Source organism: Solanum tuberosum, unplaced genomic scaffold (assembly GCF_000226075.1).
Source record: "Solanum tuberosum cultivar DM 1-3 516 R44 unplaced genomic scaffold, SolTub_3.0 scf00834, whole genome shotgun sequence".
Classification (NCBI taxonomy): Eukaryota; Viridiplantae; Streptophyta; class Magnoliopsida; order Solanales; family Solanaceae; genus Solanum; species Solanum tuberosum.
Window position 1 is genome coordinate 71873 of NW_006239749.1, and position 17237 is coordinate 89109.

The following is a 17237-nucleotide window of genomic DNA, read 5'->3' on the forward strand; positions in this document are numbered from 1 at the left end:
TATATGTAAATATTCTATTTTGAGACTCGAGTTGCCTGTTGGGCCAGATTTTTATCAGTTAAGTTGTTTATGTCTTTGCATGACATTGAATTATTCTGTTGAGTTAGATTTCCGCTGAGTTAAGAAAGCCAGGCCAAGGGTTCGCCTAGGGCCAGCAATGGTCTCCGGGTGCCGGTCCCGCCCAGGGTGTAGGCTCGGGGCGTGACAATAATTTCATTAAGTCAATCTTTTCTCTTAAACCCGATGAATGAATTAAATAAATTGGCGGACAGCCTCGATTTATATATTTAAGTATTTTATTTTTAAAAAACATTTTAAATTAAATAAGTTTTAAAAATATTGGTAATAACCAACGGCAGGTCAATTTTTAAGATTCTGCATTGTTTTTAATTTTAATTTTGTAGAAAATCAATGAACAGTGTTGATTAGTTAGATCAATTTTTCGCAAAAAAAATGCAGAAACGTGCAATTTCTGCATCTCACTTGTCAAATGTAATTAATTGCAATTCAATATTTACTTGTAAACCAACACTAAATGTTGCAAAAATCAATTTTAACTGATCTATAATATCAGTAACAAACTGACTAAATACATACTAAATATCCATCAAACAGTCTAAAAGGTCTACCAAAGTTCATTCATTTACAAAACATTCAATTACTAAATAGTATTAAAATTATCAAGTCAATAATATTCCTAATTAAGGTATCTAGGCAACATTAAACCGATGGACAATGTTGGGTTTTTTTAGATATATTTTTTGTTAGTATTGCCCAACTCTTTCAAAATATCTTACGCGTAGGGGAGAGAGCTATTTATTATCTTCTATACTCCCTCTTTATGAAACTTTTTCTATAGCTAGTTCTCACTGGTTCTTATTTTCTTCATGTTTGTTAATTAATAGAGATTCACAATAAGATTGGTAAGGTAAGACCTATCCCCCTCATACTTATTTCTATTGAGGATTTTTATGTTAATAAAGTGTCTAGTGGTATACATTCAAAAAATAAAAAAATACTCATGTAAATATTACTATTTATTTTAGATTATAAGTTTAAAAAAATAATCTTTTATTCTTAAATTTTATGTCTAGTCTAACACTCTCACATAATTTGAAATTTGAGTAATATATATTCTACTCACGGATCTTCATCGTGGACAAATAATTGTTGATCGTAAAATAATAAGATAATACATAAATATGTCTTTTAATGTGACATAATATAAATCAGCTTATCTCATGCGAATTATTATGTAGGCCGTTTGTGTCCACTAATTTAGTAGTAAGTTAGTTTTGAGATGAGGAAGTGAAGAAATAAACTATATATTACTGTATCTCAATTGCTCTTCATTCCCAGTCCACAACAGTTTAATTCTTGTGTCACAAGGATGTATTTCAACAATGAATTGTCTAATCTGAAAGATCGTCTCCTTAGCACGCTGCAAGATCAAAAGTACTCGGATTTTACAAGGGATCGAATAAATTTCTTTCTATGGGACTTAAAATTCCTCGATTGTTTTCTCCATTTGAAAAGGTTACCTTTTGCAAGTGAATGCGGTATGCTAAAAGTCTCACAGAAAATGATAGAAATTTGGAAGTTTCAGTGTCCTAGAGAATCCTATGATTGTCTAGATCTATTTCCGTACAAGACTCTGTATGTTTTTAAATCATTTGCCTACTGGAAGAAGGTAATTTGGAAGACTAAGCAAGAATTCAGAGCTGAATACTCTTTTCCAAATACATCACTTGCAGCCAACAAGGTGGATGATGTTAGCCCCAAATTTGTGATGGAAGTCATCGATGCTTTTGTGGAGAACCTCAATGTTCTAGTGAAGATCAATAATCCAATTTCGTGGCTTTTTGTTCCAGAACACAAGGAACAAATAGAACAAGTGTTAAAGGAGTTGAAGTTATTGAGATTTTTTGTCTGCTTTGTTTCAAACAAATGTAGTATACAGCCTACTTTTTATATTCATGCTTTAATTGAGGCTAGCCACATTGCAATGGTTGTCTGGTTGCATTTGCCAGTCGTCTATGGCAACGGAAATCCAGACTTGACTCCAAGTGAAGTCAGTCGTTTGCGTTCTGATTTCATGGAAATGAAGATTAAGTCCATTCAGCCAGACATCAGCCGCAACAATATTTATATTGATGTCCTGCAAGCTTTGAAGTCGACCATACCACAAGCTCAAAAGAAGCATGCAGCTGAGAGTGGCATTGTGGAGATTCCGACACACAGTCTGATGATTGGTTTGAGTCATCAAATGGCTAACCTTCAGGAGATGCTCTGCCTTCTAAGAGACAATCTCATTCATCTGCCAATACTAGATCTGGAATTTCATCTTCAAGATATGGATTCTATTATTGTTGATGCCGGACTTCTTATTTACTCATTATATGATATCAAGGGGGAGAAGGAAGACACAACGTTGGAGGATATCAACCGGGAGCTTGGTTTTGATCTTCCCAGAAACATTGAGCCTATCAAGGTGATAGTCTACCTCGTCATGCAAAAGGCATTTCAATGTAACTTGCCAAGGATTCATGGACTACGCTATGTTGATTTTCTATTGAAAAACCTGAAGGATTTCCAAGGCCGTTATTCAGATTCACTCGCTTTCCTAAAGAATCAAATTCAAGTAATTCAAATGGAATTTGAGAGCTTGCAACCTTTCCTGAAGGTTGTTGTAGAAGAGCCACACAATAAGTTCAAGAGACTGAATGAAGACTGTGCTATACAGATAATTAGGAAAGCACATGAGGTGGAATATGTAGTTGATGCTTGTATAAACAAAGGCATTCCTCATCGGTGCCTCAAGCGTTGGCTCCAGGATATCATAAAGGAGATTACTTGTATCAAAGCAAAGATTCAGGAAAAGAACATTGTTGACGATACAATGAAGACTGTCATTGCTCGTACATCATCAAAACTGGCAAGGACTCCGAGGATGAATGAAGAAATTGTTGGGTTTGAGGATGTCATAGAAAATTTAAGAAAAAAACTACTGAGTGGAACCAAAGGGCAAGATGTCATTTCAATTCACGGCATGCCAGGTCTAGGTAAGACGACTTTAGCCAACAGACTCTATTCCTACAGGTCAGTTGTCTCTCAATTTGATATTTGTGCACAATGTTGTGTGTCTCAAGTATATTCGTATAAGGAATTTTTATTGTCCTTGCTATGTGATGCTATTGGTGATGCTTCTGTGCATAGAGAACTTTATGCCAACAAATTAGCTGATAAGATTTGCAAAACTTTATTGCCCCGAAGGTACCTTATCCTTGTTGATGACGTGTGGGACAATAGTGCTTGGGATGATTTAAGAGGTTGTTTTCCAGATGTCAATAACAGAAGCAGAATCATTCTAACAACAAGACATCATGAGGTTGCCAAATATGCTAGTGTTCATAGTGATCCCCTTCATCTTCGTATGTTTGACGAAGTTGAAAGTTGGAAGTTGCTTGAAAAGAAAGTGTTTGGTGAAGAAAGCTGTTCCCCTCTCCTAAAAAAAGTTGGGCTAAGAATAGCAAAAATGTGTGGACAACTCCCAATTTCAATTGTTTTGGTGGCTGGTATTCTGTCGGAGATGGAAAAGGAAGTAGAATGTTGGGAACAAGTGGCCAACAATTTGGGTTCCCACATTCACAATGACTCAAGAGCCATTGTAGACCAAAGTTATCATGTTTTACCCTGTCATCTTAAGTCTAGCTTCCTTTATTTTGGAGCATTTTTAGAGGATAGAGTGATTGACATTTCAAGGTTAATAAGGTTATGGATATCAGAATCACTTATAAAAAGTAGTGAAGGCAGGAGCTTGGAGGATATAGCAGAAGGTTACTTGGAGAATCTTATTGGAAGAAATCTAGTAATGGTTTACTCAGAGGGCCATTTCAGATGGTAAGGCCAAAGCATGTCGCCTTCATGATGTACTACTCGACTTCTGCAAGGAAAGAGCAGCTGAGGAGAATTTTCTACTATGGATAAATCAAGTATTTCAAGTTATATCTGAAAATTAATGATGTGATTTTGCTAATTGATATATTCACAGGGATCAGATTACCAAAGCTGTTTACTCTCACAAGCAGCATGCTCACTTGGCGTTCACTGAAATGGATAATCTTTTAGAATGGAGTACGTCTGGCTCACTTGTTGGCTCTGTACTTTTTAAGAATTATGACCAATACTCTGCCCATCGTCTCTTATCCTCTTATGCTTTTGAAATTTCACACATTTTACCACATTTCAAGTTTCTAAAAGTAATGGATTTGGAACACCAGGTTGTTATTGATTTTATTCCGACTGAGCTCCCCTACTTGAGGTATTTCTCTGCGCTCATTGATCAGAATTCAATTCCTTCAAGCATATCCAATCTTTGGAACCTTGAAACTCTTATATTAAAGGGTATATCAGCTAAGACGCTATTACTACCTAGTACAGTTTGGGATATGGTTAAATTGAGACATCTGCATATTCCTGACTTCAGCACAGGAAATGAAGAAGCATTATTTGAGAACTCTGCAAAACTTTATGATTTGGAAACCCTTTCCACTCCATATTTCTCTCGTGTTGAGGATGCAGAATTGATGCAGAGAAAAACGCCTAATCTTCGAAAACTGATATGTGAAGTTGAATGTTTAGAATACCCCCATCAGTACCATGTGTTGAATTTTCCAATACGGCTTGAAATACTAAAGCTTATCGATCAAAAGCCTTTAAAACCATCCCCTTTGCATCTCTGCACCAAATCTCAAATACTTGAAACTCTCTGGCTTTTACCTGAATTCTCAGTACTTATCAGAAACTGCTGATCATCTGAAGAACCTTGAGGTACTCAAACTGTACTACGTTGAATTTGGTGATCATAGGGAATGGAAAGTGAGCAATGGCAAGTTCCCTCAACTCAAAATCTTGAAACTAGATTATTTGTCCTTGATGAAATGGATTGTAGCTGATGATGCCTTTCCTAACCTTGAACAATTGGTTTTGCGTGGATGTCGAGATCTTATGGAGATCCCTTCTTGTTTCATGGACATCCTTCCTCTGCAATACATCGAGGTAGAAAACTGCAATGAGTCTGTTGTCAAGTCAGCCATGAATATACAAGAAACACAAGTCGAAGACAATCAAAATACTAATTTCAAGCTCGTTCTCAGCGAGGTACACTACTGAAAAAAAGCTTTATTCTGCATGATTTTGATGAATCAGAAATGGCCTAAATTTTATGAACTGTTTTCTCTGTTATCTTACCTGGTGCCCTCGTTTTACATTTGGTTTTTTCTCTTGGTTTTCTTGCAGAAAAAGACGTTGGAATTAAATTATCTCTTGACGAAGATATATCCAAGGCATATATAAGAGATTTTTTATTCGTCGAGGTACTACTTTTTTTTTTCTTTCTTTCCTTTTTTTTTTAATACACCAAATAGATAGATTCATCTTTTTCGTCTTTTCGATATGAAAGGGATAGAATCAATTTCAATTGATATGAAAGAGAAGAAACTTACTGTGACCGGAGATGTGGATGCTGATGAAGTTCAATTAGTTGTGGAGAAACTGAGAAAGCGTGGCATGCCAGGGTTGTAGTCCCAACTTGTCAACACAAATGTGCTATAGTCATTTTGCTTACTGTAATACCATTTCATGACACACACAAACATGTAGTAAAGTTTTGATGGATCAGTAAATCTGAGTTCAACCCATTGTAATCCGTTTAAATTCAACTCAAAAAATGCCCATGGAGTTATTCTTTAACAGGGTATCCAGAGTTTGTAGCTGGAGCTATTTCGAATATCACATGTAATTTCTTTATGAGTTATTTTGTTTAATAAAGATTCTGTAAAACGTCCAACCGCTGGTGCATTCATTGTAAACTAAATACATCTCAGAATGTAACTATTGAACAAATTTTTCATTTAAGTCCTTGAGGTTTGATGTAACTAAAGAATTCAAGGCACACAATGTATTTCAGGAATCTTTTATCTCTGCCTGCAGTTGAATATACCAGATATCAGATCTGAGACAATGTTTAAAAAGGAAACTATTATTTGACCCTATTCCTTTCTCAAACCTCGAAACCAACACCAGTTATACAACAATATATGCAGAACCCTTTAACTATATACTGTATACAAATTAAATGAGTAACTAAGCATTTGAAGAAGACAAAAATTGCAGTGGTACATACTCTATGACAAACATGTACTAACAGTATTGTCAATGTTCCTTGCAATCTTTAACAGGCTTAGCTTCAAAACCTCCTTCCGGTCTCCTCTCAAGTTCATATGGCATCTAAGTACCAAGTATCCTGTCCCACGTCACAAAGAAAGGCTGTGAATAGTTATACTTGGTCCCATAAAGCTGGTGATGGATATCATGGTAAGCGGATGTTTTTAAAGAAGATATGGAAGAGATTTCCGGGCAACCATAGTACGCAGTGATCATCAACCGTCTTGATCGTAGCAAATGAGAAAAAGAAGATGGAGGTACGTGGTGATATGCCAGAGACAAGGAAAGCTAGAGCCCCGCCAATTGTGTCAAGAAACAGACCCTCCAAAGGGTGGTTGTACAAAGCTCCAAAAGCATACGGAACAATTAGCCGGTGATGTTGAGCATGGATATGTTTGTACAAGAACTTGTTTTGGTGCATGTACCGATGCATAAAATATTGCCAAGTATCTAACATCAACATGGCAACAAATAACTGTCTGCCAAGAACAAAGATTGAAGTGTGTCGATCTCCACCTGATTCACCATCATCAACTGTGACCTGCTCCATATTAGTAGATAATCAGACAACAAGAATTAGTAAAAATACAAACATAAAAATTGACATGATGTGGAACAAGAATATGAGAATCAAGTTCATGATTGGAACAAGATACTAAAAGTACACAAAACAAGTATGGGAAGTACAACTCCTCATGGTATGTACTCAAGTTACTTATCAGAATTCAGAACATACGAAAGGTGTACATTAGTTGAGTCAAGACTCAAGAGACCCAACTAATGACCACCCATAAAGAGAAGTGCCAACAAATTAAATATGTTTGAAGTAGAATTTTCAAGGGGGTAGACATGAGTTAGGCTAAACTTTGCAAATTAGGATACAGCCTACACACATATCAATGCAAGCCAAAGGAAAGACAAGACCACATTGTTTTCTTTTTATATCTCTTCTTTGCAGGTTAAAGAAACGAATCTATCCCTCAACATATTCAAGCTCACATATTGCAGTTGAAAAGATCATCTCATAAGACCAAACATATGTGAAGTAGCACGGTACAAAGCTATATTGGGAGGTCACAGTTGGCCTCCCTCAACTATTAAGCTTCCATCAACTAACTTTGCAAGACAGATGGACATCAAGAAGAAGGTAGACAAGGAAATGCAAAAGAAGAGCAATGATTCCCCATTTTCTTTAGTAAAGGCAGATTAAGCCAATAAAAACTTATTCTTAGGATAGTCTCAACATCCTTGTTGACAGTTTCTATATGAGTAGAAACTGTCAGCATCAGCATCGACAGCCAAGATCAAAGCAATGCTGATTGAGCCGCTTTGGCAACCTATTTTCCTAGAAAAACTTAAAGTCAACCTTTCTTTATAAATCAAATGACTCAAAACTGAGGTTCAACAGTTCGCATCTGATTTTTACAGAACTCCTATTTTCCTATGAATCAGAGAAAATCAAACCTGCAAGCTTCAGCATTTCATATAAACTTCCTTATCAAAAATATTTCATATGAAGTTATAAGATGAAATTTCTGTTCAGATAACAATCAACTATCACTTTTTAGGTTCAAGAGATTTTGAGACACCTTATAACGTAAATTCTAATATATAGATATAAAACACTCTGCATAAGTAGCCTTGAGGCTTGTCAAGGCAGGGAAAAAAAGAAATTTGCACACTTTGTGATTGACCTACACAAGAAGTCATACTTCTTGCTCTTGTACTTCAATTGAATTTGTTTATTCTGTGCATGAAGGATTCATCTAAATGATCGGTAAAACAAGTAAGCTATGGATTAACATCCAAATAAAGCATTGTATCATAGTTCCTCTGACAAATGACTCCTTTACCAAAAATGTATATAAATAAATATTAAGAACGTTAAGGACTAAGATAGAACAATTTAGCCATCCATCTACCGGGAAATTCTAGGATCACACACACAAGCATAAAAAAGCTCCTCCCTCAAGTCAATGAAAATAATTCAAAATGTTTGAAATCAGCCTAACAACAAATGATGTTCACATTTTAAATCCAACAACATTTGCCTAGCAGTGCCAATTCGGACAAAGAACTATTATTACACCGCCATCGCATCCAAATATTCCCCTATCCAAGACTCACTCCGTGTTGTAATACACGGAATGTCAACATCCAATTTTGAGTTGCACATACCGTTGACAAAATCACACTCATAAATCAAATAATTTCTAAACCTTAAGCCGTCACCAGACATAAGCATTTCATTCCAATCAAAACAAAAACAAACAAGCATATGCATAATAAGTTATCAATATCAACAAGCCTCAATAGTTAACCAAATAAATCCCATGTATCATTACGGTTCACCAAACAAGCATAGGGCATGATAAGTTATCAATATTAACTAAGCCTCAATAGTTAACCATATAAATTCCTTCAAGCATATCCAATCTTTGGAACCTTGAAATTCTTATATTAAAGCGTAGATCAGCTGTGACACGTAAGACGCTATTACTACCTGAAGAACAGTAAGAATAATGTTGTTAACTGAATTCTTCTGTATATTTTTCAGGATGTACAACTTTCATATATATATACACATAACTGCTTACTAAGGCTTCTACCTATTCTAGGAAACAAATATATATACAAGGTAAAAGAGATATTCCCTTATTATGAATCCCTACAATTATTATGGATCTCTATAATCATGATTTACTATAATCATGTTGATACTCCTACAATCATGTTAACACTCCCCCTCAAGTTGGTGCATAGATGTCTCTCATACACAACTTGTCAATAACTCCATGAAATATCCTCCCTGAGACTGCCTTTGTAAGAATGTCTGCAAGTTGGCTTTCTGACTTGACAAATGGAAACTGAATTATCTTTTGGTCCAACTTCCCTTTTATAAAATGACGGTCAATTTCAACGTGTTTAGTGCGATCATGTTGTACTGGGTTTTGAGCTATTTGGATAGTAGCTTTGTTATCACAAAATAAACTTACAGGCCTTGAACATTCAATTCCAAGATCCTGTAGCACTCCTTTAATCCATAACAGCTCGCATATGCCATGTGCCATACCTCGAAATTCTGCTTCCGCACTTGACCGAGCAACAACCTTTTGTTTCTTGCTTCTCTAGGTGACAAGACTTCCTTCCACAAACATGAAATATCCTGAAGTGGATTTTCTGGTTGATTGATCTCCTGTCCAATCAGCATCGGTGTAACCTTCAAGGGTGGCAGCCTCATTTTTTGAGTACAATAAACCTTTTCCAGGGGCACCTTTAAGATATCTCAAGATTCTATAAAGTGCTCTCATATGTTCCTCAGTTGGAGCATGCATAAATTGGCTTACCACGCTCACGGCATATGCAATGTCCGCCCTAGTATGTGTTAGATAGATCAACTTTCCCACTAGTCGCTGATAGCGACCTATGTCTACCAAAGCTTTGCCATAAGAAATTTCAAGTGAATGATTAATCTCCATTGGTGTTTCAACTGGTTTGCATGTTAACATCCCTGTTTCAGTCAACAAATCCAACACATACTTCCGTTGGCACAAAGAAACTCCTAGATTCGATCGTGATACTTCAATACCCAGAAAATATTGTAGGCGTCCTAGGTCTTTCATTTCAAACATGGTGGCCAAATACCTTTGTAGTTTCTCCATTTCTTCAACATCATTACCAGTCAAGACCATATCATCTACATACACTATTAATGCTGTAATTTTTTCTCCTTCATGTTTGATAAATAAAGTGTGATCAGAATTACTTTGCCTATAACCAACCAATTTCATTGCTGAGGTAAACCTTCCAAACCAGGCTCTGGGTGATTGTTTAAGCCCATACAACGATCTCTTCAATTTACAGACTTTACCATCATGTACAGACTCATATTTAACCCCAGGTGGAATCTCCATATATACTTCTTCCTCCAAGTCACCATTCAAGAAAGCATTTTTTACGTCAAACTGTCGCAAAGGCCAATTTCGATTCACTGCCACTGATATGAGGATACGGACAGTATTAAGCTTAGCAACTGGTGCGAAAGTTTCTTGATAATCAACTCCATACTTTTGTGTGTAACCTTTTGCCACTAACCTTGCTTTATACATGTCGATGCTTCCATCAGCTTTAAGTTTTACAGTGTATACCCATTTGCATCCAACATGTCTCTTCCCTTTCGGCAATGAAACCAGTTCCCAAGTTGAGTTCTTTTCCAGAGCCTCCATCTCTTCATTCATTGCTTTCATCCACTTTGGATCCGCTAATGCTTCCTGCACACTATTAGGAATAGACACTTTGGACAATTGATCAACATTTAGGGCATATGAATCCGAAAGTCTATGAGTAGATGTAAAATTATTGATAGGATATTTAACATTTACTCTAGCATCAGGTTCATAATGTTTCTTTGGGACACCCCTATTTGATCTTTGTGGTAATCGGGAGGGTAACAGACAATTTGAGAGGGAATCATTTGTTACCTGGGGTCCAACATTAGCTTGATCATTCTGAGAAGGAGGCTCCTCAGTTAATGGTGTTAACACAAGCTCTTCTAATGGATTTTCATCATCATTATTCATAGATACATTTGGCAAACTTGGAGCATCTACATTGGGCTGATCAATGGTGACTTGAGGTGTATTTAATTCTTCTTCGATGGCCTCTACTTCTGAAAAAATAATTTCACCTTTAGAATTTCCATTGTTTCTTCCATATAGCTCAGTCTCATCACTCGAGTTCTCCCCCTGAAGAGATGAGCCCAAACTCCCCCTGTGTAGTATGGCTCAGTTTCATGGAAGGATACATCTAAGGATACTTGCAACTTTTTCGTGCGAGGATCATAACATCGGTAGCCCTTTCGAAAATCCGAATATCCAACAAAAATACATCGTGTGGCACAAGGATCCAATTTGTTTCGTAAGACTTTGGGAATATGAACAAATACAGTACACCCAAAAACTCTTGGTTCGAGATTTGGCATATGTGGAATTGAGAAAAAGGATTTCAGTTTATCTTGTGGAGTTTGGAAGTCAATAACTTGGGAAGGAACCCGATTGGTAAGATACACAGCAGATTCGACCGCCTCCCCCCAAAAAAACCGTGGCATGTTCATCCCGAAAAGAGATGCACGTACTACCTCCATAATTTGCCGATTCTTCCTTTCTGCCAACCCATTTTGTTGTGGTGTATACGTACAAGAAGTATGGTGTCGTATTCCCAACTGGCTTAAATATTCACTAAATGAAGCATCAACAAATTCCATGGCATTATCGGATTGCCAAATTTGAATTTTATGTTGATATTGGATATGGACCATATTGTAGAACTCCTTAAATGCCATATATGCATCACTCCTCTTACGAAGCAAAGATACCCATGTAAACCTAGTGCATTCATCTATAAAAGTAATAAAATAACGAGCATTTGAGAGGGATGGAACCTTTGCAGGTCCCCAAATATCAGAATGTATGACACCAAAAGGCTGGGAGCATTTATTTAAACTGGGTGAATATGGAACACGATGGTTTTTTGCTAATTCACATACATCACATTTAAGATCTGAAATATCTAAACCAGAAAACAAACTTGGCCTAAGTTTCTTAAGATACGCAAAGGAAATGTGACCGAGCCGCCTATGCCATAGCCAAACACTATCACGAGTCTTCTCAACCCCACTCGTATGAAATGCATGATGAAATTGTTTTTTTCCATCTTCAGTCAACTCCAAATAATACAGCTCATTTCGTTTAACACCATAACCAAGAGTCCTCCTGGTCAGAATGTCCTAAAAAACACAGAATGAAGGCCAAAAAGTTACGGTACAATGGAGTATTGAGGTAATTCTGCCAACTGATAAAAGATTATAAGAAAGTGTGGGAACTACTAGGACGGTATCAAGCGTCAAAGTATTAGAAAGAACAATTGATCCCTCTCCTGTAATAGGAGAAGTACTACCATTTGCGGTAGAGATGTCAGATTGAGATGACGATTTAAAAGTCTGTAATTTGGTGGAATCGTTTGTCATATGATCAGTTGCCCCTGTGTCAATAATCCAAGCACTATTCTTAGTAGTGACAGAAAATACATCCACCTTACCAGAAATACCTGGATGAACAACATTGGCAATGGGTTGCGATTTTTCTTCTTGGGTGGATCGGTGGTGTCCTTGCATAGCCATTGATACACTGACATTGATATTTTTTCTAGGCTTCTTTGAGAAATCCCACCAGTCCGGGTATCCGATAATCTCATAACATCGTTGTTTTGAATGTCCTTTCTCACCACAGTGATTACAAATAAAATCATTAGATTTTCCAGATGATGAGTTACTGTGCCCTTTCTTTCGGTGAACTGCCATGGCCGAGCTTTCCGAAATTGGGCGAGAAGTTCCCATGGTCTGCCTCTGTTGAAATTCCCGTCTAACATATGCATATGTACTTTCCAGATCCAACTTTGGATCCTTTCGTAGAATCTCACCACAAACTTGATCGAATTCTGCGTCAAGTCCATTAAGGAATATATGAAGTCGCAGCCTAGCCATAATGGAATGCGTGTGTATGACTCCAGCAACTGCTTCCTCCTGTGCGACTATTCGATGGTCGATTTCCTGAAAGATTTCAACCAGTTCATTATAGAAAGTAGACAAAGGTCTACCATTCTGTTTCACAGTGAAAGATTTTTGATTCAACTCAAACAAACAAGTTTCATCAGATCCATCATAGAAGGTTTTTGCAATAGCTTCCCATATCTCCTTGGCTGTGGTGAGTCGTATAAATCGCTGCATAAGATGAGGGCTCATTGAATCAATGAACCAACTCTTAACTCTGTTATTGTCAGTAATTCATGTCGCATAACTCGGATCATTCGTTATTGGTTTCACTTTTTCTCCTGTCAAGAACCCGATTTTATTTCGTGCACCAATGCGCATCTCCATCAATTGTGACCAGAGGGAAAAATTCGTTTCATCAAGAGCAATACTCGTTGGGAAAGTTGAGTTATCGTGATGGACGATGACAGATTGTGGGAGAGAGGTGGGTGTCTGGTCTCCCATTGTGAAGAAAAAAATTATTCGGGTGTCGTTTCGATTTCAATTCAATGTTGGTGCTCTGATACCATGAAGAACAGTAAGAATAATGTTGTTAACTGAATTCTTCTGTATATTTTTCAGGATGTACAGCTTTCATATATATATACACATAACTGCTTACTAAGGCTTCTACCTATTCTAGGAAACAAATATATATACAAGGTAAAAGAGATATTCCCTTATTATGAATCCCTACAATTATTATGGATCTCTATAATCATGATTTACTATAATCATGTTGATACTCCTACAATCATGTTAACACTACCTAGTACAGTTTGGGATATGGTTAAATTGAGATATCTGTATATTCCTAACTTTAGCCCTGAAAATAAAAAAGCATTACTCGAGAACTCTCCAAAACTCTATGATTTGGAAACCCTTTCCAATCCATATTTCACTCGTGTTGAGGATGCAGAATTGATGCTGAGAAAAACACCTAATCTTCGAAAACTGAAATGTGAAGTCCAGTGCTTAAAATACCCCCATCAGTGCCATATGTTGAACTTTCCAATACGGCTTGAAATACTAAAGCTTCATTTATCAAAAGCCTTTGAAACCGTCCCCTTTTGCATCTCTGCATCAAATCTCAAATACCTGAAATTCTCTGGCTTTTACCTGAATTCTCAGTACTTATCAGAAACTGCTAATCATCTCAAGCACATTGAGGTACTCAAACTGTACCACGTTGAATTTGGTGATCATGGGGAATGGAAAGTGAGCAGTGGCAAGTTCCCTAAACTCAAAATCTTGAAACTAGAATATTTGTCCTTGATGAAATGGATTGTAGCTGATGATGCCTTTCCTAACCTTGAACAATTGGATTTTCTCTAGTATTTCATGCAGAAAATGGTGTTGAAATTCGATACATCTAATGAAAAAGAGATAAGTAAGGCATTTGATAGATTAGTCTCTCTTCAAGGTACTGATTATTTTTTCTTTCTTTCCTATTTTTTTTTCGTACACCAAATGAATTGATTCATATTTTTTGCCTTTTTGATATGAAAGGGATACAATCAATTGCAGTTGATAGGAATGAGAAGAAATTTATTGTGATCGGAGATATGGATGCTGATGAAGTTCGATTAGTTGTGGGGAAACTGATGCTGTAACGAAATGCTGAGCTCTGGTGAACTCAACCATGATGGATTTCCAGAAAAAAGACAAGGTTATAGTCCCAACTAATCAACACAAATGTGCTATAGTCCTTTTGCTTACTGTAATACCAATTCATGACACACACAGAAACATTAACGGCAGTTAAGGTGTCTTATATGTGTTAGGTTTGTTGTTATGTATTAGGATTTAGGATTGTTTATCGAGTTGTATCTTTAATGCCTTCTGTATAAACTGGAGTAGGATCATATCATTGTCTTCAAGTTGGGGTAACTCGAAGACTTGAGAATATAAACCTTGGGAGGTTTGTGTAGTTGTAGGAATTGGAGTTAATTACAGAGTTAGTAATCTTAAGTTGTTGTTGGCTCATTGTCGAGTAAAGTTTGGGCTAAATACAAGTCATGTTTTTTTTTTTACATCCTTATGAGTGGGGTGTTTTCCACGTAAAAGTGAAGTCTTCTTTATCTTTTGCACTTATTGTCTGTTTAAGAAACACGTTAGGCAACTTGTTCCACTTGTGGGTACCTTTCGATTGCTATGTAAGCTTTGCACCGCTCTAACCACCCATCACATTCAAAATAATGTGCATATAAGAGTAGAAATAACTCACAAGTTTATCTGTATATCTCCTAATATAACCACTGTTTTCTTGAGGAAAACAGTTCAGCTGATTGCTGCAATGGTTTGACCCAACAGATCAGTCCAAATTAAACATCTTGCATCATCTTGAAATTAATAGGAGTATTCAAGTGTATGTGAATATTTGTTATCGCCTCGTATATATACATTTGTCATTCTTTTTTACAGATTAAAAAAAGGAAAGTACATCACATAAATTGGGACACAAAAAATAATATTTGGCGTAATACATAAATAAGATCCTTAACTTGACTTCAAATTATTACTTTGACCTTTAACTTTGATAGTGTACAAAGAGACACTTTAACTATCCAAAATTTAACCAAAAAAATACTTGAATATTTCAGGCAAAACGCGTGATATACAAATGTTGTGACGTGGATAAGTGAATCACTCCGTTGCTGCCAACTAACTAAAATAAATACACCTAGATTTTAAAAATAATAATAATAAATTATAATATAAAATAAGGTGAAAGTGAAAACAAATTTATTTTTAGGAAAAATAATTAGTATCTCCTCTTCCCCTCTTTCTTCTCATAGTAAGTAGTAAATTACAATTACGAATTTTCGGAGGCAAAAAAATAAACATAGAGTGCTAAAAATTATTAAGTAAAATGGTGCACTTAAACTGTTTGATAAATTGTCTAAATGAATTTTTCAGAGATTTTTGTCAAGTTTGAGTAGCAATCTGACACCTAATCAAAATGTAAGGAGTCTCTTAAGTGTGGATCAGAGTCGTTGATTGAGAGTCTTCGGACTTAAATTATGTACTTACTTTTTATTTATTTTTCCATCTATATTATTATTGAATATGTTCTTCATTTGGTGTTTTTTGGTCATATTATTGAACACTTATTTGTAATTGTTGCATTTTGTTACTCATTACATACATGTTTCCATAGAATTTTAGTCATTCTGACATATCTATTAAAAATCACATGGAACACACGTGTAAAGCATGTGTCCAGAAACTAGTATATACTCCCTCCATTCCATAGTAAGTTAATTTTTGAAGTGTTTCACACCCTTTAAGAAAAATAGATTAAGACATAAATTAAACCTAGTTTTCCATTTTTACCATTATTAATTATTGTCAAATTTATGATTAAAATAACTAAATATTAATTAATCACTAATTCTAATACTAACTAATGAAAGGTAAAATTGGAAGAACACTCTAAAAGTAGTCTTGAAAACTGAACAATTAAGTTAATTTGAAAAATGAAAAATGCCTCAAAAATTAACTTAATATGAAATGGAGCGAGTGTATAATTTGGGTGTGGTCCATGACCATATATATTTTGAAAGAAACTCCTTTGTAAATTCCAAGTTGGAACGACGTTTCTACGGCCAATGTTGAAATACTATTCTTGTCCTGATTAGGAGACTTATTATTTCATATATAGATAAGTCCCTTTGAGAACTAGAGAGGTTAACTTAAAGATTAAGATCCAATAATGCATATAAACATTTGTCTTTTTCCACATGGGACCATATTATATAAGTACTAGTTTTGAGCACGTGCGTTGCACGTGTATTCGATGCTAATAGTTTAAACTTCTTAAAACATTAGAAATAACACCAAAACTGAAAGTGAAGGATACATGCTCAATAGATGAAAAATTCAATCGATATTCACTATCATCACAAAGTAGATCACACCAAAAGTTAATATCAAATGAAGTTGAAATGATCCCCTTAGTTTTAAGGAAGAAAGAAAGTTCTTTCAACATTCTATTCTATTACTTTGATAACTACTACTATAGTTAGCAGTTGTATACATTCAACAAATTGTATAACGTTTTCTTGTATAGTGCTTTTACTCTATCAAATATTCAACCTAAATGATATTTCAACGACAAATAGTGTGGATATGAGCAACACCACTAATGGTTCCAAATACTTCAAGCCCATCAAGTAGTTATTGTCAGATGAAAGTAGTGTTTGTTGAAGTTGTATCAACTTAAGAGAATTAATTTAATATATATAAATCATAAGTGCATGTATAAGTACCCTTTATTTGATTTACTTATATGAGTCATTTAAACTGGAAATTTGGTAGAAAATATTAGTTGAATAATATGTACATTGTATTATAAATATAATATGACAATAAGTCAAAATCAATGTATTTTGTGTGAGCATGAAACACCATATAAAAAATAAAT

The 17237-nt window shown here is 35.6% G+C and overlaps 1 protein-coding gene, 1 long non-coding RNA gene and 1 pseudogene across 3 annotated transcripts in view; 2 read left to right on the top strand and 1 right to left on the bottom strand.

Annotated features, from left to right (window-relative positions):
* The window catches only part of LOC107059109 (uncharacterized), a 5074-nt gene extending 3129 nt beyond the window's left edge, over window positions 1-1945 (top strand). The window contains exon 2 of the long non-coding RNA XR_001472501.1: window positions 1390-1945. This is a non-coding gene — a long non-coding RNA (uncharacterized lncRNA). The remainder of the gene's footprint in view (window positions 1-1389) is intronic.
* The window catches only part of LOC107057757 (putative late blight resistance protein homolog R1A-3), a 63485-nt gene extending 48562 nt beyond the window's left edge, over window positions 1-14923 (top strand). Inside the window, exons 3-4 of one of the 2 annotated variants that reach the window (XM_015305535.1) lie at window positions 14147-14234; window positions 14321-14923. In XM_015305535.1, the coding sequence (XP_015161021.1) occupies window positions 14147-14234; window positions 14321-14424 (192 nt within the window). In that variant the 3' untranslated portion in view covers window positions 14425-14923. The remainder of the gene's footprint in view (window positions 1-14146; window positions 14235-14320) is intronic. The other variant, XM_015305536.1, reaches the window with a different exon arrangement.
* LOC102579532 (sphinganine C4-monooxygenase 1-like) lies at window positions 5948-6775 on the bottom strand (annotated as a pseudogene).
* Window positions 14924-17237: the final 2314 nt, after the last annotated feature.